This window comes from Chiloscyllium plagiosum, unplaced genomic scaffold, assembly GCF_037043375.1.
Source record: "Chiloscyllium plagiosum isolate Xiang-an unplaced genomic scaffold, Cpla_swu_hap1 HiC_scaffold_6, whole genome shotgun sequence".
Taxonomy (NCBI): domain Eukaryota; kingdom Metazoa; phylum Chordata; class Chondrichthyes; order Orectolobiformes; family Hemiscylliidae; genus Chiloscyllium; species Chiloscyllium plagiosum.
The window spans coordinates 99,449,139-99,472,634 of NW_028270144.1; the positions used below are offsets into that span (position 1 = coordinate 99,449,139).

General features: G+C 40.4%; 1 protein-coding gene across 6 annotated transcripts in view; it reads right to left on the reverse strand.

The window, feature by feature from the left end:
- Window positions 1–23,496, reverse strand: part of dclk1a (doublecortin-like kinase 1a) — a 349,384-nt gene that overhangs the window by 318,710 nt on the left and 7,178 nt on the right. For all 6 annotated transcript variants that reach the window (XM_043692071.2, XM_043692070.2, XM_043692073.2 and 3 more), the window contains exon 3: window positions 21,703–22,049. In XM_043692071.2, coding sequence (XP_043548006.1) covers window positions 21,703–22,049 — 347 coding nt within the window. The remainder of the gene's footprint in view (window positions 1–21,702; window positions 22,050–23,496) is intronic.

The window sequence follows — 23,496 nt, forward strand, 5'->3', positions numbered from 1 at the left end:
GGCGCAGTAGTAGTTTGGCGCACTGACCTTTACACCGCTGAGGCCAAACGCCAGCTCGCAGATACCTCCTCCTACCGTCCCCTTGACCATGACCCCACCCCCCACCACCAAACCATCATCTCCCAGACCATCCATAACCTCATCACCTCAGGGGACCTCCCATCCACCGCCTCCAACCTCATAGTCCCACAACCCCGCACCGCCCGTTTCTACCTCCTGCCCAAAATCCACAAACCTGACTGCCCCGGACGACCCATCGTCTCAGCCTGCTCCTGCCCAACCGAACTCATCTCGGTATACCTCGACACGGTCCTGTCCCCATTAGTCCAAGAACTCCCCACCTACGTTCGTGACACCACCCACGCCCTCCACCTCCTCCAGGATTTCCGCTTCCCCGGTCCCCAACGCCTCATCTTCACCATGGACATCCAGTCCCTGTACACCTCCATCCCCCATCACGAAGGACTCAAAGCACTCCGCTTCTTCCTTTCCCGCCGTACCACCCAGTACCCTTCCACCGACACCCTCCTTCGACTGACCGAACTGGTCCTCACCCTGAACAACTTTTCTTTCCAATCCTCCCACTTTCTCCAAACAAAAGGAGTAGCCATGGGCACCCGCATGGGCCCCAGCTATGCCTGCCTCTTCGTAGGATATGTGGAACAATCCATCTTCCGCAACTACACTGGCCCCACCCCCCATCTTTTCCTTCGCTACATTGATGACTGTATCGGCGCTACCTCGTGCTCCCACGAGGAGGTTGAACAGTTCATCCACTACACTAACACCTTCCACCCCGACCTCAAATTCACCTGGACAGTTTCGGACTCCTCCCTCCCCTTCCTAGACCTTTATGTTTCTATCTCAGGCGACCGAATCAACACGGACATCTACTACAAACCAACCGACTCCCACAGCTACCTGGACTACACCTCCTCCCATCCTGCCCCCTGTAAAAACGCCATTCCATTCTCCCAATTCCTTCGTCTCCGCCGCATCTGCTCCCAGGAGGACCAGTTCAAAATACGTACAACACAGATGGCCTCCTTCTTCAAGGACCGCAATTTCCCCCCCGACGTGGTCGACGGTGCCCTCCACCGCATCTCCTCCACTTCCCGCTCCTCCGCCCTTGAGCCCCGCCCCTCCAACCGCCACCAGGACAGAACCCCACTGGTCCTCACCTACCACCCCACCAATCTCCATGTACAGCGCATCATCCGACGTCACTTCCGCTACCTCCAAACAGACCCCAGCACCAAGGATATATTTCCCTCCCCTCCCCTATCAGCTTTCCGTAGAGACCACTCCCTCCGCGACTCCCTTGTCAGATCCACACCCCCCACCGACCCAACCTCCACTCCCGGCACCTTCCCTTGCAACCGCAGGAGGTGCAACACTTGCGCCCACACCTCCCCCCTCACTTCTCTCCAAGGCCCCAAAGGAAACTTCCATATCCGCCACAGATTCACCTGCACCTCCACCCACATCATCTACTGCATCCGCTGCAGCCGGTGTGGCCTCCTCTATATTGGGGAGACAGGCCGCCTACTTGCGGAGCGATTCAGAGAGCACCTCTGGGCCACCCGGACGAACCAACCCAACCACCCTGTAGCACAGCATTTCAACTCCCCCTCCCACTCCACCGAGGATATGCAGGTCATTGGACTCATCCACCGCCAAACCACAACAACGCGACGGTCGGAGGAGGAGCGTCTTATCTTCCGACTGGGAACCCTCCAACCACAGGGGATGAACTTGGACTTCACCAGTTTCTTCATCCCCCCTCCCCCCACCTTGTCTCAGCCGAATCCCTCCAGCCCGGCATCACCTTCCTGACCTGCAGTCTTCTTCTTGACCTCTCCGCCTCCATCCTACTCCGACCTATCACCCTCACCTTGACCTCTTTCCACCTATCACATTTCCAACGCCCCTCCTCCAAGTCCCTCCTCCCTACCTTTTATCTTCTCCTGCTGAACACTCTCTGCTCATTCCTGAAGAAGGGCCTGTGCCCGAAACGTCGAATCTCCTGTTCCCTGGATGCTGCCTGACCTGCTGTGCTGTTCCAGCAATAAAGTTTCAACTTTGATCTCCAGCATCTGCAGACCTCACTTTCTCCAGCTGAGGTTACCACAAACGACTCTCCTTCTCAACCTCATCCCTCACCTGAAGTATGGTGACCCTCAGGTAAAACTCACCAACAGTAATTTTTCTCTCTGATGAGAAAGCAGCCCTTTGGACTATGGCAACTTTACTTTGATCTTTTACTTGCATCAACTGGTGCACATAGTGGCATATTCCAATGTGTAACCACTCCCCAGTTCTCAAAGTACGAGGGAGGTAGATATGGGTTCAAAAGTGAAAAGTAGCAGTGATGCCATCGGACAACATTTAGGAGAGAAATAACCAGAGCAAAGTGCAATTTGTCTATCTCAGTGCTGAATCTTGAATATACTCAATAACCCAGCCTGAGGTAAAGTTCAGAGAACTTTCATGTTTTCCCCAGAAAGTGAGACTGCAGATGCTGGAGATCAGAGTCAAAGAGTGTAGTGCTGGAGAAGTACAGCCAGTCAGGCAACGTCCAAGGAGTAGGAGAAGCGACATATCGGGCATAAGCCCTTCATCAGGCATGAGGCTTGTGGGCCAAAGGGGTAGAGAGATAAATGGGAAGGGGTTGAGACTCGGGCGATGACAGTATTGGCGCTATCTCATGCTTCCACGAGGAGATTGAACAGTTCATCATCTTCAGAAACACCTTCCATCTGACTTCAAGTTTACCTGGACCATCTCAGAAACCTCCCTCCCCTTCCTGGACCTCACCATCTCTATTTCCAGTGACCAACTCAACATGGACATCCACGACAAACCAATCAACTCTCACATCTACCTGGACTATACCTCCTCCCAGCCTGCTTCCTGTAAAAATGCTATCCCTTATTCCCAATTCCTCTGCCTCTGCCTCATCTGTTCCCAGGAGGGCCAGTTCCACCATAGAACATCCCAGATGGCCTCCTTCTTCAAATACCGCAATTTCCCCTCTGACATAATCGACAAAGCTCTTCAGCACATTTTCTCCATGTCCTGCATCTCTGCCCTTAAACCCCACCTTTCCAATTGCAACAAGGACAGCATATCCCGATCCTCACCTTCCACCCCACCAACCTCTGGATATATCGCATCATCCTCCACCACTTCCTTCACCTACAACCAGACCACACCACCAGAGATATATTTCCCTCCCCAAATGACCTGCATTTTGGAGTGCTCATTCCCTCTGCGACTCCCTTGTCAGATCCAAGTTCCCCCAGCTCTCACCACCCCCGCTCCCCTCACAGCACCTTTCCCTGCCACCACAAGAAGTGCAAAACCTTCGCACACCCCCGCCTCACCTCCATCCAAGGCACCAAAGAATCCTTACACAACTGACAGAAATTTACCTGCAGCTCCACACACGTCATCTACTGTATCCATTGCACCCAATGTGGCCTCCTCTACATCTGAGATACAAGACACCAACTTGCAGATCGTTTCAGAGAACATCTCTGGGACACCTGCACTAATAAAACCCATCGCCCAGTGGCTGAACACTTTAACTCCCCTTCCCACTCCACCAAGGACACACGGGTCCTGGGCCTCCTCCATCGCCAAATCTTAACCACCCGACACCTGGAGGAAGAACGCCTCATCTTCCGCTTTGGGACCCTCCAACCACATGGGATCAATATGGATTTCACCAGTTCCCCCATTTACCCTCCCTCTATCTTATCCCAGTTCCAACTTTCCAACACGGCACTGCCTTCATGAATGGCCCTGCCTGTCCATCTTCCTTCCCACCTATCTGCTCCATCCTCCTCTCCGACCTAACACCTTCACCCCCACCTTCATCTACCTACTGCATTCTCAGCTACCTTCCTTCCAGCCCCACCACCTCCCATTTATCTCTCAGCTCTCTTAGCCCACAAGCCTGATGAAGGGCTTATGTCCGAAACATGGATTCTCCTGCTCCTCGGATGCTGCTTGACTGGCTGTGCTTTTCCAGCACCACACTTTTCAACTTTTGTGTTTTCCCTGTCCTGTTCTTCAAAAAAATCTCATTTCTAGGCGAGAAGCAAGACATGCTTCTGACCCCAGTCAGCTCTTCTCCCTGCTGCCCTCAAAAACTTTCAATTTCAGGAATTTCTAAATTCAAATCAATCCTCAATTAATCAGATCTGGAAGCTACCTAATCGTTTCAATGTCATGATGAAGGGTTTGTGCCCGAACCATCGATTCTCCTGTTCCTCGGATGCTGCCTGACCTGCTGTGCTTTTCCAGCACTACACTCGACTCTGATCTCCAGCATCTGCAGTCCTCACTTTCTCCCTTCAGTGTCATGAACCACCACAATAAACAATTTCCCATTAACATTCCAAGGATTCACAGTCACCTACTCTTGGAGATATACAGGATTAGGTCAGTGTTCCAGACCTGATTTTAAAAGTCTGACCTAGATTTTTTAAAACTTTCATAAAAATAAATCAGCCAACTGACATCACATTCTGGTTAAAATAATCTAAACTTATAGAACAGGAGGGTCGATGTTCAATGAAATCAAAACTTTGGCTCAAAGACAGAACACAGCAAGTTTTACTAGATGACTATGCTTCAGGCTGGAGAATAGTAGACACTGGAATTCCCCATGAGTCTGTGCTCAGATTATTGATTTTTTTCACTGCATGCTAATGACTTGAATCTTGGAATGCAGGAGTACAATTTCAAAATGTTATAATGACACTAAACTCAAAGGAATGGCAAACAGTGAGAAGAATATAAAATTGCCTACAACAAGATATAAATAAACTCATGGAATGGACAGGCAAATAGCAGAAGCACGAGGTTATACATTTAGGCAAAGGGACAAGAGAGAAAATAGTGTGCAGGTATAGATGGACTTGGAGTCTATTTGTTCATCTTTGAAGTAACAGGGTATATTGAGAAAGTGATCTACAAAACATAAACGATCTTGGATTTCATATATCGAGGCATTGAATACAAAAGTGGGTAAGTTGAAAGCCTTTATAAGGCTCTATTTATGTGCCGAATAAAGGATAGCATCTAGTTCTGATCAGCACACCTACTGTGGGATGTAAAAGCCCTCAGAAGAGAGAGAGTGCCGCAGAGATACACCATAATAGATCCATAGCTGGACTTGATGGTACTCCTTCTATATCATAAATGACTCCATGACTATTTCATATGTTCTTCCTTTCTGATGTTCAAGTCGAAGAATTGGTTTCTGGCAAACTCTGAGCAAATTTGACTTCCTGCCAAGACATCTCCTTCTCCCTCTTCCAGCAACTCATCCTCCTCTTCACGGTAGGATGAGGTGCTTAACTCCAAGTTATATTGCTTTCTCAAGGGGAATACTTATCAGTTCAATCTTTTTTTTCTTTATTCATTCATGGGATGTGGGCATCACTGGCTGGGCCAGCACTTATTGTCTATCCCTAATTACCTAGAGGGCTGTGATGAGTCAATGACATTGCTGTGGGTCTGGAATCATATGAAGGTCAAACTGGGTAAGGACAGTTGTTTCCTTCCCTAAAGGATATCAGTGAACCAGACAGGTTTTTCCTGACAATTGGTAATGGTGTCATGGTCAACATTAGACTTTTAATTCCAGATTTTTTATTAAATTCAAACTTCACCATCTGCCATGGTGGGATTTGAATCCAGGTCCCCAGAACACAACCAGTTCTAATAATCTGATAATAATACCACTTGGCCAGCACCTCCCCACTTGGTACAACTGGTTTGTGAAAGTCCGCAAAAAAATCCTTGAGCAACAACCATACCATTTCCAGTTTGCACTGATAACTTAAAACAACTTTAGAAAGTGTCAAACTCTTGTAAAATAGCAACAACAGCCAAAAGAAATCAATTAGCAAATAACTTGAGAGAAATTGATGGTCCCTTAAACAGTTTTGGAGGGGTAATCTTGCTACTATATGTGGTTAAGAAATTAAGTAATATATGGAACCTTTAGCTCTAAAATGGCAGCACTGGTGTCAAGTCAGTATGACCAACTTGCTCCATGTAGCTCTGGTGTCATACCCACACCAACATGATTTTCAGCATTTCTTGCCTCAAAAAACATAGATTTATATTACACAGATGCCACTTGAGACATCAAACCATTGGTGTTATTGATATGACTACTGTGTGGAGTAACATTATTAAATAAGTCAATTGGAGAGCACCAGAGTCATGCAACCGGGCACCAATGGCCAACACCCTAGAGTTTCTACTTGGCCAGAGCTTGGAGACTAGCAGATTGTTCATTGGAACTATCAGATAAAGTTGACAAATGGGTCAGAAAGACTAATAGTGGATAGATCCATTGACTTTTCAGTCCATAATATTTTCTGTAAGCTTGTTTAATTTCACTAATTTTCTCAGGTTTTAATCAAATTTTATCCAAAATAAATTATTTCATGATTCTGGTAAATCAATAATGTACATAAAAACTGACAAACTGTTTAGTCTAAAAATGTAATTCTGATTTGTTAATTTTTAAAAATTTAATGCACAGAAATTTATTCTCCATACATTTGTATGTTGTTGATACATTCTCAGCTGTCAAAACAAGCAGGTAATTTTTCAATGTTATCAAATTGATCTCTTGCACTTGATTTATGATTCTCACTTCTATCAATATTGCTTTGGTTCCATCTACAAATTGTTCTTAGTAACTCCCTTGCAAATTGCCCACTAGTATCAATAATATTCACTAATCAAATATTCTACAGGATATTTTTAATGCTAAGGCAGATTGAAAGGTTTATTAAAACCAAGATAATGTGGATGTTTGAAATCTGAAACAAACACAGAAAATGAAGGAGAAACTCAAAAGGCAGCATCTCTGGAGAGAGAAGTTCCAAAGAGGAGTCATTTGGACTCTTTACCTTTCTTGTTTCTTTCTCCACAGGTCTGCTGCCAAACCAGAGCCTCTCCAGCATTTACTGTGTTTGTTTCTGAAAGCTTTAATGTTTGATTTGGAAAAAACGTGATTAAGGATACATTTTTAAAATAAAATAGTAAATGTGATTGCCTACCTTTTTAACTTTATGAACCATGAAATGAAAAGCCATATAAGCTAGGGGAGCATTTCTCCTCCCAAGCCTCAGCAATGCACTGCTTGTCAGAACAATATGTGATTAACGCTTTATTTGAAACGTTTAATTCTGCCTTCTCTCCACAGATGCTACCAAACTTGCTGCATTTTCGTGCAGTTTCTGCTTTTGTTTCTGATTTCCCGCAGTTCTTTGGTTTTTTGATATGAGATTGAAATTGTCTTTCGTGGCACTTTTACAATTGCTTCTGCGTTATCATTCTTCACAATTGCAGTTTAATGTAATGTCACTTCAGAGCCAGAAGTAGCAAGGCATCACCTCTGTTGGTGCCTTCCAAATTATTCTCAGCCTTCCATATTGTCAACACTACTTACTGTTGAATATTTGTAAAATATTGCTTGATAAATTCTACTCGGCTCATAAGAACTGATTATTTGTTTTTTGTCAGGTAAAGCACAACTGAGACTCCACTCTTATAAATTAAGAGCTCTGGTAATTTATTTGTGTACACAGAGAAAGTAAGAGATAAAAAGTAAAGTGTGAAGTTAAAGCTAATGGATAGGAGAAGATGGAATGTTACATAGTAGGTTTAAAATGCTCTATGGAAAGCAAGAGAAAAGCTTGAATGTCAGCATGTTTGACAAGACCTCTCAAAAGGTTAAGTCATAAGATAGAGCCCATTGTGTTGAAGGTGTTATATTGATGCGGATAGAGAATTGGAGAATAAGAGTAGAGAAGTCTTACTGCAACTGTTCAAGGTACAAGTGAGGCCATATCTGTGAGCAGTTTTGTTCCCCTTATTTAAGTATAGATATCATTTCAATGGATGCAGTTCTGGAAAGGTTCATTGTGATGATCCCTAGTATGGAAGAATTGTCTATTGAGCAAAGGCTAACTGGCTTGGGAATCTACTCATGGAGTTTAGAAGAATGAGAGGTGATCTTATTGAAACATATAGGGTTCTTAAAGGGAAAATGCTGAGAGGATGCTTCCCCTCATGGGACCAGAGGGCACAATCTCAGAATAAAGGGGTGCCAATTTAAGACTGAGTTGAAGATGAATTCGTTCTCTCAGAGGGTGGTGAGTCTTTGGAATTCCTTGCCACAGAAAGCTGTGGGGGCAGAGTCCTTGTGTATTTTTAAGGCTGAGATAGATAGATTGTTGATCGGAAGAGAAGTCAAGGGGTACAGGACAAAGGTCAGGAAAGTGGAAGTGAGGAATGTTAGACCAACCTTGATCCTGTTGAATGGCAGAATAGGCTTGAGGGGCTGAATGGCTTACTCATGTTCCTGTTTCTCATGGTCTATTTTATTGAGGGGTAATTCCTATGTCTCTTTGATTTTTTTATATGTCTGTAAGCTAGTCTCTGTCATTTAAAAACTCTTTAACTCCTGCTGTTGGGTTTTGTGTTTTGATTTAAAGTAGTTGTTATTAAAGTGTGAAAATTTTTAACAATTAATATACATGGGGAGAAGGATTAATTATCCTAAGCTGATGACAATGAAAAATTCTATTTTTTTTCATTGATTAAAGGACTGAGAGGTTGCAGAGTTCTGTCTCTTTAATAGCCTACTTTAAGAGGTTCTAAAAACAGTTGTTACCCTAGCTTTATGTTTGAGTTCAAAAGCATTGTATTGTGAGAATCAACCTGTGGACTGGGTCATGCTTAGTTGTGACTGTCCAATGGTTGTGAGGCGGAGGGGGTTGGCCCAATAGGGGGCTGTCCACAGAATCCTGGAGAAAATGGGAAACTTAGGTCTGGGAATGGAGTTCATTGGACTTGCTGACTAAGGAAATCATTACAACGAAAGGGGCAATTTAAGATACAGGAGTAGGATCTCATGGACTACAGGCACTTGGAAGAATTGTAAACTCTGAAGGTGACAGCATGTAATTGAAGATGCATTCTTAGACATTGCCCACTCCTATGAAGTGATTCCACGTCCTTGAGTCCAGGTTCTTGTCATTGATCATCATGGTTGTTTTGACATACTTTAGAGTGTGTCATTGGAAGGTTTCCTTCCGGTGTCCTAAAGGGTTCATCTCTCCTCTTTCCACCTTCTCCACCAAGGCTTTCAAACTTGCTACTTCTGGCTCTGAAAGCATTGGAGCCCACATCCTCCCATGATACACCAACCTTCTCTCTAGCCCAGATCAGATTTTCTGTACAACTGTCAGAACATGCTCCGACCAAATGCACCTCCTCTTTAAGAGGTGCAGACTGCCTTTAATTTGCATGAGATACTCATTTAACATTGAGTGTGCAGTCAATGATTTTCTCAGTTTTGTTGGATCTTGAATTTGTTGAATTAACAATCATTCAAAGGAAGTGGCAGTACAAAGTTGGCAATGTTGTCTGCCTAAAATTGAATGGGCGCAGGTTAATCGTGCATCTCAATCCTGTCAATAATAAAACCCCGTCAAATTTAACACCCTACTCCTTTAGTAAACTGATGATTGGACACTAACTTGCATGGTGTTCCATACTATCTTTTTAAAATTACACAAAACTTAGCAAAGCAGTAATGACTGTGAAAAGTGCCTTCCATGTTTAATAGCTCAGGAATATTTTGTTGGGAGAGAATAAAGATTCAAAGAGGATTGGGAGTTGTTTTGCATTGGTTAATAACCTAATTAACAATCACATCTGAAATTACAATACTTAGTATTTTCCATATTTGTTCTGGATTTCTTGCTCAATGTGACTATTCAATTAGATTTAATTAAGCAATAACAATTGAATGCTTGCTAAATTAAAGATAACTAAGTTTCTCAAACAAAAAAAAAACAGCTGTGGTGAATGGAATATTCTAACTACTCTTCTAGACTGACTGAATCATACCTCTGCTAGGAACTAATGTCATTTGTTTTAGAGGCAGAATCATGATTTTAAAATGCTTGGTGTGCAAATGATCCAGTCCTGCGTTGCCAGTCAGGTAACTTGACTTCTGGCAATACTGTCAAGTGATAGAAGACTTCCAACAATGTTATGATAGGAAGATAGGATTCTCTAATTAAATAAAAGTGTTGATACATATTCAATAATTTTACTTGGGAATACCCAAGGCTTAAAAAAATCATGACACAAGTCGTAAGAATAACTTGGACAGGGCATGTTTTAATAAAACTATATACATTGGTTGATTTAGAGATGCCAGTGTTGGACTGGGGTGTACAAAGTTAAAAATCACACAACACTAGGTTATAGTCCAACAGGTTTAATTGGAAGCTTAGTAGCTTTTGGGGCGGCGCTCCTTCATCAGCTGGTTGTGACAACCACGTGATGAAGGAACGACACTCCGAAAGCTAGTGTGCTTCCAATTAAAACTGTTGGACTATAACCTGGTGTTGTGTGATTTTTAACTTTGTACATATATTGCATGTGTGTATAACACTTTAGATGATTCCAAATTACCTTAATTAACATTTTTGCATCAACCTTAACTTGCACTTTGGTGAGCTTGTTCAAAAGTCTAAAAATATTTAATTAACCTATTCGCACATTTTCAAAAATATGTATTTACTTTATTGATGAAGATAATTTTCAATGCAAGATGCTTTCCAGATAAAAATTTTCAAAATAATGGCTTAATACATTTTTTTCCCATGTGTAAAACTTTCCTTCCTTTGTTGTGGTTCTGTTCGCTGAGCTGGAAGTTTTTGCTGCAAACGTTTTGTCCCCTGGCTAGGCGACATCACCAGTGCTTGGGAGCCTCCTGCGAAGCGCTTCTTTGATGTTTCCTCTGGTGTTTATAGTGGTCTGTCCCTGCCGCTTCCGGTTGTCAGTTTCAGCTGTCCGCTGTAGTGGTTGGTATATTGGGTCCAGGTTGATGTGTTTGTTGATGGAGTTTGTGGATGAATGCCATGCCTCTAGGAATTCCCTGGCTGTTCTCTGCTTGCCCTATGATAGTAGTGTTGTCCCAGTCAAATTCATGTTGCTTGTTGTCTGCGTGTTTGGCTACTAATGATAGCTGGTCGTGTTGTTTCGTGGCTAGTTGATGTTCATGTATGCGGATTGTTAGCTGTCTTCCTGTTTGTCCTATATAATGTTTTGTGCATCAAAGAAGCGCTTCGCAGGAGGCTCCCAAGAACTGATGATGTCGCCTAGCCAGGGGACGAAACGTTTGCAACAAAAACTTCCAGCTCGGCGAACAGAACCACAACAACGAGCACCTGAGCTACAAATCTTCGCACAAACTTTTCCTTCCTTTCCTAACCAGTTTAGCCTGCTGCTGATTTACAAACTCCCTTCCTGATCTCTCTCTGTTCCTTTCACTTTTCTGCCTAACCCTTCTCCCTTCACTTCAGCACATAATTGATAATATTATTTCAACCATTTACATCCTAGTCTTTGGAAAGTCCCCTCTAAATCTTTCCACTTCTCTCTCCTCCTCCAAGGTCCTTGAAATACAACTGTTTAAACATTCGTCACAATTTTTCATACAGCATTTATTTTCTTTGTTTATATGTGAAGTACTCTGCTATTGCACATTACAGAACTTGATAAATGCAAGTCATTATTAATAACAGATTACAGCATATGATAAATATATCCTAATGGCAGTATAAAAGTATTGCAGGGAAAGCCATTTTCATGTCAATCAGTGAGCATGTTTAAGCATAAATCAAATTTTTAGCAACAAGTCATTAAACTAGTCGTCAAAGCCTGGCCTCATGGTATAAACTGTTGTAAATTCAGAGATTGCAATTAGAATTTTAAATCACAAAAGCTGAACAAACTATCCACTTAATCCTATTCTCCTGCCCTCACCACACATAATTTAATGTTTATCTTTCAAATATTAAATCATTTTCATTTTAAAAGTTAACAGGATTCTGCTTCAGTCACTGTTTCTGGTTGGGAAAATGCTTTAGCTATTCTTGGTAGCAGATATTTTCTGTCCTCTACTATAACCCATTTATTAAGGATTTTAAGTCTAAAGGCACTTCATGGTTCCTCAGACCAATGTGATTTTTTTTTTGCTTGTTAAACCGATTCATAAGTTTGAATACGTTTAATAGATTTTGTCATTTTCAGCACTGTTCTAATGAACCATTTCCTGGTTTCTTTAATCATTCTCTACAACTAAAGCTTATTATTATAGTTGTCATTTCAGCAAACTTCTTCTGCAAATCTGTCAATGGTCAAAACATTCTCCCTTAAGTACATCGCCCAAACTAGAACTATGGTCTTAAATTTGGCAGATTTAATATTAACTCATTAGTTTTTTTTATTCAACTGACCATTTATTAAACAGCTTAGATAACTTTTCATCCCTCTTTAAAATATTTCTGGGACTGTCTTTCAACTACCATCATTCATTTCTCTTCTCATTTGAAAAATGAGATGCAGGTTTTGAAACGATTGTAACAAGGTCAGCCAACTCATAGAATATGAGTTCCCTGATTGGGTCTGTTAATCTGGTCCAATCAGGCAGCCCTGGCTGACATATAAAAAAGGATGAGTGTCAGAGATACTGATTCTCTGGTCCCTGACTCTGTATGAGGCAATATTATGGTCAAGGAATGTTTGCGTACAAATGAAGGATGACTTAATGACGGGTTACTGGTGTCTGCAGAGTTATTGCAGGCATGTTGTCTGCTGCATTAATACTCATACCACTCTCAGGCAGGGCTGTAAACAGGTGAGCAGTTTTAATAGCATTGGTATGCAGTGTATGAATACATCAAGTTGTAGGTTACACTTATTGTCAGACCTTGTTTGCAATTTTCAGTTAGAAATTGTTAGTCCTTGAATTGTCCATATATTTTGTGTCCCAGCTCTTCACCAGCATTCAAATGAGGCTTGTACCTAAAAGATAGTTTAACTCCTTCCTATGCTCACTTTGGTCATTAAACAAGGGCCCCACCTGTGATATCATGACTATTTTGGATAGAAGTAAAATTTCTCCTAAATGCCCATGTATATTAACATCAAAATCTTTGCAATGCATGTATTCTCCTTATTCCTCCCCATTATATACAAGTTTGTATTTCTCTGCATTTGATCATACAGCTGTCAGCCTAAATGACTAACCTAAAATATAAATCTCCTTCCCAAAATGCTGTTGAGGTTTGGTCAATTGATGTTGAAATTCAGATTTACTAGGCAAGAGTACTAAGAGTTATGGAAGGAAGGAAGGTAGATGGAGTTAAAATAATGATAAGCCATGATATAATTGAATGGCAGAACAGACTGAAAAGTTAAATAACTAGCGCTTTATATATTCCTGCCTATGTCCTCTTGAATAGCTTATTGTCCTCGTCACTGGTAACCATGTATTATGTCTCACAGTCAGTGTACATTTAAGAGATAGGCTCATGAGATTATCACTGAATCACAGCATATGACCTGAGGGCATAAAGATTTCATACTCCATCTCACCTCACATCGTCTGAAACATGATACTTTATTGGAAGCATGCTCCCCCACTGTAACAATAGCTTAATACTAACCCATACACACATGTTTGAGGAATGAAATGTTTTTATGCACTAACTAGTTGTAATAAATGTAAGCTGAGTTCATCAATATTACGATATCCACACCCAGTTTCTTATTTTATGGTGGATAACAGAAGCATTACCCCATCAAGTAAAACGCCCCTTTGGAGGCAAACTTGCACCATGGTGACCACCGATAAAATACTTCACATGGTTTTCCAGACAACTGGCATCATTTGAAGACCAACTGGATGACAGATTTGAAGAGTTATTGGAACAGTTCCTCAAGCTTAAGCAACATTTTCTCCAAGTAGAGAAAGCTGTTCAGTTCTGTAGATAGGGCATTAACCATTAAGAAAACAGAACACATTTATTTTTGTTTAAATGCGAGTTTTGACAAGATAAAAGCAATTTTTAAGACTGTATTGTTTAAAGTAAGAAAATAAAAAGGTGGCGGTGCACGCTAATGCATTGCAGTACAAAAAGCTATGAGGACTAGAATGCTCTGTTCCTAAAGATGAATAAATTAGTAACAGTTTCTTATACCAACTGCTACAAAGTCTTTCACATTAAGGAAAGGGAAATTTTCAAACTTACGTTGATATAAAACCAGAGCCACATGCTTTAATGTGGCAGATTCAACATTATTAAAGTGGAAATACAATAGCAAAAACCATCGTACAGATTGGGTTGTATCCAGTGACACCCTTTCTGCATTACAATTGTCTGAATAAAAATGGAGTTCTATTTTACAGGTCTAGTGATGGATGATCCCGAGGAGAGCTCTAAAAGTTTTGCTTGAAATTACCAAGAGGAGCTTTGCAGAATTAACATGCCTGGCCTTTTCATCAGATAGGTTCCAAAAGGTTCTTGAAGACCAGCACAAGATAACAATTAATAGACTCCAACATGTAGCAACCTCAAGAGTGCATTTACCAGTTTTCCAGTAAATGCTGCAGAGGGCATGAGTGTGACTTTTGCAAAAAGGATATGTCATAGGGCCCTTTGTTATCACCTCTACACCAATTCAAACCTTTAGGAAGGATCTTTTAGTCAAGAAAATGACTAAATGATGTAATATTTGAAAATGTATAAGTCACTAATGGATGCCAACAACAATTACCTTTTTATAAATACATTCATTAGGTGGGGGCATCGCTGGCTAGCCAGGATTTATTGCTCATCCCTTATTGTCTACATGGCAGATAAGAGTCAATCACATTGCTGTGGATCCTGGAGTCACACGTAGGCCAGATCAGGTAAGGATGGCAATTATCTTTACAAAAGGACATTAGTGAACCAGATGAGTTTTTCCAACTATCAATATTGATTCCACGCTTATCATTAGATCTTGCATTTTTTACCAGCAAGGAACCTTATAACTACACACTGTTGTGAGTACTGTTAACACAGCTGATTGATCAGGTAGTCCTGGAACCTTGGCTTGTAGATAGGCTGCAGCCAAGGGACGTATACAAATTGAATAAGAAGCTGATTAGTCCATTGACTAGTGACAAGTTGTTGATGACATAGGTCTTCAGCCTGTCAAAAAATAAATGATTGATTGGCTCCCAGGTAAATGGATAACTTGGAAATGTAAACATTTGGGAGAATTAATGGGAACACTGCAAAGATAGGTGCTATATCTTTTCTCTGCAGTAAAATGCCTCTCAAAGCTGTAGACAGCCAGTTTATTTCCCCTTTTCCAGTTGCTGTAAACTGTGGCTCTTTGCAAGAAAGCTAGAGACGTAAGTGTGAACAGGCTACCCTCTACCTTCTGCAAGTAAGTGAAAGTTTTTGGAGAAGAAGAATCAAGGAGCAGCACATCCTGACAAACCATTTCAGCAGACTCTGAGAAGAAGGATAATTGAACTGTCTTCCTAGTCTTTCTCTCCACCTTTAATATCCATGTTTCTTTCCTATCTGTGTCCATTCGCATGTGTATGTGGAGGGGGAATTTAGAAGGGGTTAGAATTTTAACTAATAGAATTTTATGTCAACAGTTCATAATTGTTTAACTGAAGACAAAATCTATTTACTTATTATAAATAGCAATTCTTGCTAAGCACAGGAATCTGATCGACAATTTCTTTCAACCTGGGTCTAAGAGACAGGCAAATTGAGGATTTTTGTGCACTGTTCTAAAATCTTTAAGTTTTGTGACATGCACAATACCCCAGAAAGGCAAAACAAAGCCAGGTACAATGATAATTACATTTGACACACCGCCCTTCCCAAAGATAAACCAGGACAATTCCACTTGATCCACATATGGATACTGAACACTTTAAAGATGATGACTTTCTCAAGGTTCATCTGTTTTTCTTTGGCCAGTGTGAATAGATACAATTAGCAGTTTTTGAGTTTGAGTTTAATTTATTGCTGTCACATGTACTGAGATAAAAGATGAACAACTGCAAAAATTGCAAAACATCATTATCTAGCCTGAAGATGAGACAATATTAATGAAATATTTGAGAAGATTTGTTCATTTCGGCCATAAAGAGATGAACCTGGTACATCACAACAAGTCAATATGAAGGGCAAATAAGCCCTAATACCAGAGACATGATGCTAAGATGTCATACGTATGGGTATTGAACGTAGAAGACAGTTAGCACATGTGTTTGAGTTCTGACTAGGAATGAATCAGAACATGTAACAACATTTGAATGCATGTGAGGCATGCCAAACATATCGACCCCAGAGAGACAGCTTTCATATTTACACAATGTTCCATCTACCCCTTGGACAAAAGTAGCTACAGTCCTACTCAAAATGCACAGGGAAGATTATATTCTTATAGTGGATTACTTCTCCATATTTTCCATTGTTTGATATCTTAGCAATGCAAACAAGGCCATGGTTGGCGCAATTTTTCAGTTTATTAACTCTCTTTAGTTTATTTGGTGTCCAGGGATGGGTAGTGTCAGCCAATGGATCACCATTTGCTGACAAACTGTTTCAAGGCATTTACTAAGTGGATGACATCAATACCCCACCACGCACATTCAAATAACCTCCCAGAATATAATGGTATGTACTATGAAATCAATGATCGTGTAATGTCAAGCAACAAAGCAAGATTTTCCCATTGCATTGCACAAAAACACAATAATATCTATGGGAAAAACATTACCATCTCCGACACAACTTATGCTTCAAAGGCAAGTGCAAAACACTTTGCTCAGCATTCCAAACATTACAAGACACTGGTCATTCATCTTTAAAGATAGAAAAGAATGAAAGAGATACATGATGAATGTGCAGTTAGGGAACTACTAAAACATTGCACCAGACAGAGTATGAGTTAGAAATCCAAATACTTGTATGCCAGTACAGTGTTATAAAATATGCAACCAGCCCAAATCATATGGTCATTATTGATAGTGCTACACTGCAAAGGAAACAGAAGCCAGTTCAGACCAATGTTTGACACAGCAGTCATGCCCAAAGGCAGTAAGGAAGAATGCTCCAATGATGATTATGTGGTGATGCTGAATGACAACAACCAGCAACAAGACCAACTAAGTTATCAACAGGCACAACAGAGAACAACATATATCTCTCCAGATGGATATATGATCACCACATCTGATGAGTTCTCAAAAGCTGCAAAGCATTACACTGAAGATTGAAATATTAGTCTTGTAAAGTGTTGTAAATTTGCATAATTATCAAATTGACAGCACATGCCTATGTACGACCATGTGTATCTTTTTAGGATAAGTTTATATCTTTGGAGAAAGTGGGATGTTGTGTCATGTCTCAGCACACCTTTAAGAGATAGGGTCATATGACACAACTAACATGGCATGTGACATTAGGGCATAAAATTTTCATTTTCCATCCTATCTTGAATCACTTGAAGCATGATGCTCTACTGGACATATGTTCATCTGTTGTAACTTTATAGCTTAATACTAGCCCAGACGCTTAAGTGCGTAAAGAATGTAATATTTGCATATAATTGTTAGTTGTAATTAATGTCTATTAGATTTTTCAACACTGTGATACTCATACCCAGTTTCTTATGTTACAGTTAACGTAAGTATTGTTGCTGGAGGTAGGTCATACCAAATCATGCACGATAAAGTTTTTCTTCTTAGTGTTGATCCCAAACTGACCTTTCCACACCGTGGATGCTACTATCTACATCACTTCAAACTGAAAAACATCCAACTCCTACCCATTAAACAAATTCCTATTCCCTTCCATTGGAATATATTTCAATTTGAAAAAAAACATATCTCAAGGTGTAAGTGCATTTAAAATCTTTCTCTTAAATTTTACAACTGGAAAATGGTTGCACTTTGAGCCCAGTGATACTAGCTCTAAATGTGGTCAACAACACTACAATTAAAATAGCTCCGTCAATGTCTAATGCATTTGTCCTGCTCTAGTTTCCAAAGTTAGCGGAGTGTTCTCAAAAATAATTTCAACTTTCCAAAACTGCATTGAGATTCTAATAATATTTTATCCTTGATCGACCTATTGCACCAACTTTGAGCATTATATGAATGTGATGGTGCATCATAGAACATTACTGATATTTATTTACCACAGTCATGGGTGAATGTTCATTTAGACAAAGCAAAATAACAATATTAAGAAACAGAGGCACAAATTAATTTTAAATAAATTATAATTGCACTGGCAAATCCTAGAAGATATGATCCCATTACGACACAATCAGTGAATACTTAAAAAAATCAACATACCAGCATACTACTGTATTCGCTGCTTTACATCTAGAAATAATATTTCTTTGTAATATAAACCTTTGAATCATTCTAAAAATGCTATAGTAATGTATTATTCTAATTCCATCAATATAGCTCAGGATAGGAAGACTGGTTCTGTCAGTATCTATACAAGGTTTGTACGTCAAAAAATCTTAACCTCCACATATTCTATTTGTGGTATTAGCAGAAATTAAGAAAATATGGGTTTTGTTTTTCTTTTTTTTTAAAAGTCAGTGATAAACTTCCATTTGCTATCAATTTACTGAAGGAAGTAGACTGGTTAATCTATTGATTATAGTATGTCAAGAGATTAGTAATTGGTAAGAGAGGCTCTTTAAACAAGCAGAACACTACTGTCAAACAATTGAAGGCATATATAAAATTCAAACATAACATGAATCAATGATAAGAGACAATTTATTGACTTACTTCCAATAATTTCTTAAAATTAAGGTAATCTCTACTAACCTTGACTTACAGACATACTTTACTGATAAAAAAAATTCCATGGGAATATTTGAAACGCAAGTAACAAATAATAAAATTGTGTTTGATCTATTTCCTCTGCAATTTTCATTTTGGGAGAGTCTTATTACAACCAAATGTACATAATAACATTTTTAACATTCATCTAATTAACTATCTATCTCTTAACTGCACATTCTTCTATCTACAATAAAAATCAAAAGAACTAACAATACTAGTCTCGTAATACCAGTATGATGGATGTTGAAATCCATACTGCTTCACAATATAAAATTGTGGTATTGTGTTTTGTTTCAATGCTTAGACCTTTTACAATAGCTATTGGCACACACATACTGGTTCCCTTCAGCCTTCAATATTTGTTGACCTGCTGCCAAACAAAGCATTTCTCCATTGGTCCAGTTCAACTACAATCAATGAAATCACAATTTATATGCTTAAAATAGTTATGTGTAACTTCCTGATTATTCAAGATTGAAAGAAGTTAAACACATAATTAAAAATGAGAAAAATATCTTAAAAATACGCTCTGACTTTTAAGTGCTGTCACTATACTGGAATTGCAATGATTTCCTAAATGTAATTTCACCCACATAAGGTATGAACTTTAAAAGATTGTATTTTCCTGAACAGTATACTGGAACAGCTAAAATAGAAAATGCTGGAAATGCTCAGCAGATGCAGTAGCTCTGTTTTTCTCTATACAGATGTCAAGGATTCAGAATTTTCTCTCGAACTTCTGACCCTAATGTCAGGAGCAAGATCAGAAGAGGTCTCCTAATTAGCTTCTTCTAAGTTTGCCAGCCAATCAAAGAAGGGTGGGATCTCAAGAGAATCAGCAGCCCAAGCGAAAAAGGTGACTCAGGTATTTTGGAGACTGCAAGAGTGCTTCAGTATGGAGGTTTTTTTAGATTAGATTACTTACAGTGTGGAAACAGGCCCTTCGGCCCAACAAGTCCACACCTACCCTCCCAGACCCAGTCCCCTACATTTACACCTTCACCTAACACTACAGGCAATTTAGCATGGCCAATTCACCTAACCTGCACATTTTTGGACTGTAGGAGGAAACCGGAGCACCCGGAGGAAACCCACGCAGACACGTGGAGAATGTGCAAACTCCACACAGACAGTTGCCCGAGGCGGGAATTGAACCCAGGTCCTTGGTGCTGCGAAGCAGTAGTGCTAACCACTGTGCTGCCCACACAAGCTCCCTAAGGTTGCTAATTATAAGCCTGAATTTCATGGAATGAAAACAAATGGGATTTACACCAGTATGGCAAGTGAGTTGGGGGGAAAACCACCTTCAATTAATTAGTTTCAGTGACAACTGTGGCCTTTTATAAGCAGAGGCTTCTCTTTGCTATATAGATCCTGTACCTCCAATTGCCTTACAGTTGCTGCATGCATTGTGGCTATCATTGAGTTGTGGCCTATGCAGCCAAAGGTTGTGGTACAGGGGTGGTATTAAGGTGGAGGAGGTTGCTCTACCACCTGCAAATATCAGAAGTATCAGCTCAATTTGGGGCATTAAGTATGCACTTTTGCAGAGCAGACAACTGATTTTCTCGGAATCCATCTCCAGGGAAAGATTGCCAGAGGGAGATATGCATTGGAATGCTATTCGACAATGCTTCTCCATATTTGCCCACTTGCTCCACCTCCATGCTTGCCTCCATAAGGCTGGGAAAATACAACCGCATGTTTCAGGTCAGAAAGATTCTGGTAAAAGATAATCAACTTGGAACATTAACTTGTTAAGCTGTTGCATGATTCCAGCACTTTGTATTTTCTACCTCTACAGTATTGTTGTTGGACCTTAACAACATCAACTTCACCATCAACAATACAATCTTATCTATTTTCAATTTTACTATTAAGAAGTAAAGGCAATGAATTTCTATCTTAATACAAATACTTTAAATTATTACTATGACATATATAAGACACCAAGGGGTATGGGGAAATGCAGGAGAATGACTTTTTTTTATTAGATTTCCTACAGTGTGGAAACAGGCCCTTCGGCCCAACAAGTCCACACCAACCCTCTGAAGAGTAACCTACCCAGATCCATTTCCCTCTGACTAACGCACCTAATACTATGGGTAATTTATCATGGCCAATTCACCTAACCTGCACATTTTTGGACTGAGGGAGGAAAACAGAACACCCGGAGGAAACCCACACAGACACAGGTAGAATGTGCAAACTCCACACAGACAGTTGCCCAAAGCTGGAATTGAACCTGAGACCCTGATGCTATGAGGCAGCAGTGCTAATCACTGAGCTACTGTGCCACCAAACACTTTCAGGTAGATCACCAGCCATAATCTCACTGAATGACACAACAGGCTTGACAGGGCGAATTACCTACTCCAGCTTGTGTGTAAAACCAGTTTCCTCAAGTCTAATAAGCAACGTCTGTATAACTACGTAACTTACTTCTGAAATATTTTCTGAACTGGTGTTATTTTTCCATCTTTGCTAGTCTTCAACATTACTTTGTCAATTGTTCCTTGAAGATATACAAGGCTTCTTTCTTATGTAATATTATCAATCCACTGGTGAGTCAATTCAGCTCTAGATAACATTGATTTCTGCTCTTGTTTGCAATCTTATACTTATTATTGGAGTACAAAAATCAAATATTGCCAGTTATTTGACTGTGAAATACACAGATCAAAATGTTGATGAACATTTCAGCAAATACAGAATATATTTTTCAAAAGCAACCAAAAATTATAACAACCAAAGGTAATACCTCAAAAACCAAAATGCTAAGCCACACAGAAAGCTTTTATATGACTACAAAATGATAGTGGAAAGAAAATCAGAGGTGAAATGATAGCATGTTACTATTAGTAATTCCTCTCCAGTTAATTGAGAAAGTATTTGAACATGAAGCAATATAAGTATACCTGTTTCCCATCCAGTGTGTACAAACGTTTAACTGCTCCTGAATCCAACTTGATGGCATCAGTGATATCTGTAAGAACCTGGTCAAATGAATGTGCAGTCTTTTTATTGAGCAGAATCCTAACAGCTTTTCGTGGCTTCACACCACTCCGAATGATGGTCACCAGCTTGGGCCGAATGAAATCTTTATTTTCTTTAGTCTCAGTGGAACTTGCTTTGGAACTACTGATAGATGTTGGTGTACGTGCAGTTGTAGTTGCCTTGACATTCACTGACCAGTTTGGGTTTACGTTCTTTGTGTAGTCCACTTTTCGAAATGATTCAAAAGATGCACAGACATAACTTTCCCCTATGGAAAAATAATGGTCCAATTCAATAAATACAAAGACAAGGTTCAGTCTAACAATCTAAAGGATAGCCTAGATAATCTGTAATCAGTTATAGCATTTCTAAACTTTAATGCAGTTTTTTACAATAAACTCTAAAATTTACTCCGAATAGCATTAATAAACTCTCAAATTTTAAGCTTCTGTTTGTTTATCTTTTTTCAGCCCTCTGGTCCTGAAGGAGCTTATTCATGCTGAGGCATAATTCTGTGGACAGTAGCACCCTTCAAACTCACCCTAATCATGATTGTTCATGGATGATGTAGGCTGAGGAAGGCATCTCAGTATATCCAAAATTGAATTCCACATGGGTATGCCAGTATAATGGTTCCGATATTGGGCTAAGGGCACTGAAGTAATCAATGTTAACCAGGTCAAGGTGGTGATTGGCTTGGAGGAAAACTTGCAGTTGATATTGTTTCCATGTATCTGCAGACAATGTCCTTCTAGATGGTGTTATTGTGGGTTTGGAAGGTCCAGTTTCAGGACCCTCAGTGAATTTCTGCAGTGCATCTTGTAGCTGGGGTGGTGCACACTGCTCCTACTGTATGTCAGTGGTGGAGAGACTGGATGTTTGTGGATGTGCTGCCACTCAAGCAGCTGCTTTGTCCTGGATAGTGTCAAGATTCTTGAGTTTTATTGGAGATAGGGTTCTCCAAACTAGTGGAGAATATTCCATGATACTTCTGTTTGTGCCTTGCAGATGGTGGACCAATTTTGGGGATCAATAGGTGTGTCACTTGCTGCAGTATTCCTAGCCTCTGACCTGTCCTTGTAGCCATTGTATTTATATAGCTACTTTAGTTCAAGTTCTAATTAATGGTAATACCATTGAATGTCAATGGGTGTGGACCTTGCCTGACACTTCTGTGGCATAACTTGCAACTTACTAGCTGATGTCTGGACGTTGGCCAGTTTTGTTACATACAAACATGGACTGTTTCTGGATCTGAAGAGTCACAAATGGTGTTGAACGTCATAGGTTTATCAGCAAATGTCACCACTTTTGACTTTAATAGAGGGAAGGTCACTGATGAAGCAGCTGATGATGGTTGGGCCTAGGACACTACCCTGATGAAGTCCTAAAACATGGTCCTGGATCTGAGATGACTGACCTCCAACAATTACAGTTGGTAGTATGATTTCCAATCAGCAGAGAGTTTCCCTGATTTCCATTGATTCCCACTATGCTAGGGCTCTTTGATGCCACAGCAGCCAGATGTGGCCTGGACGTCAAAGACAGTCACTCTCACTATTTATTTGGGGTTTAGCTCTTTTATTCATGTTTGAACTAAAGCCGTGATGAGATTTCCCAAACCCAAACTCACTCAAGCCCTCCTGATCATGGGACTTCCCTCACAATCAACAAACATGGATAGGGATCAGTGTAAAAAAGGAGGGATGCCATTT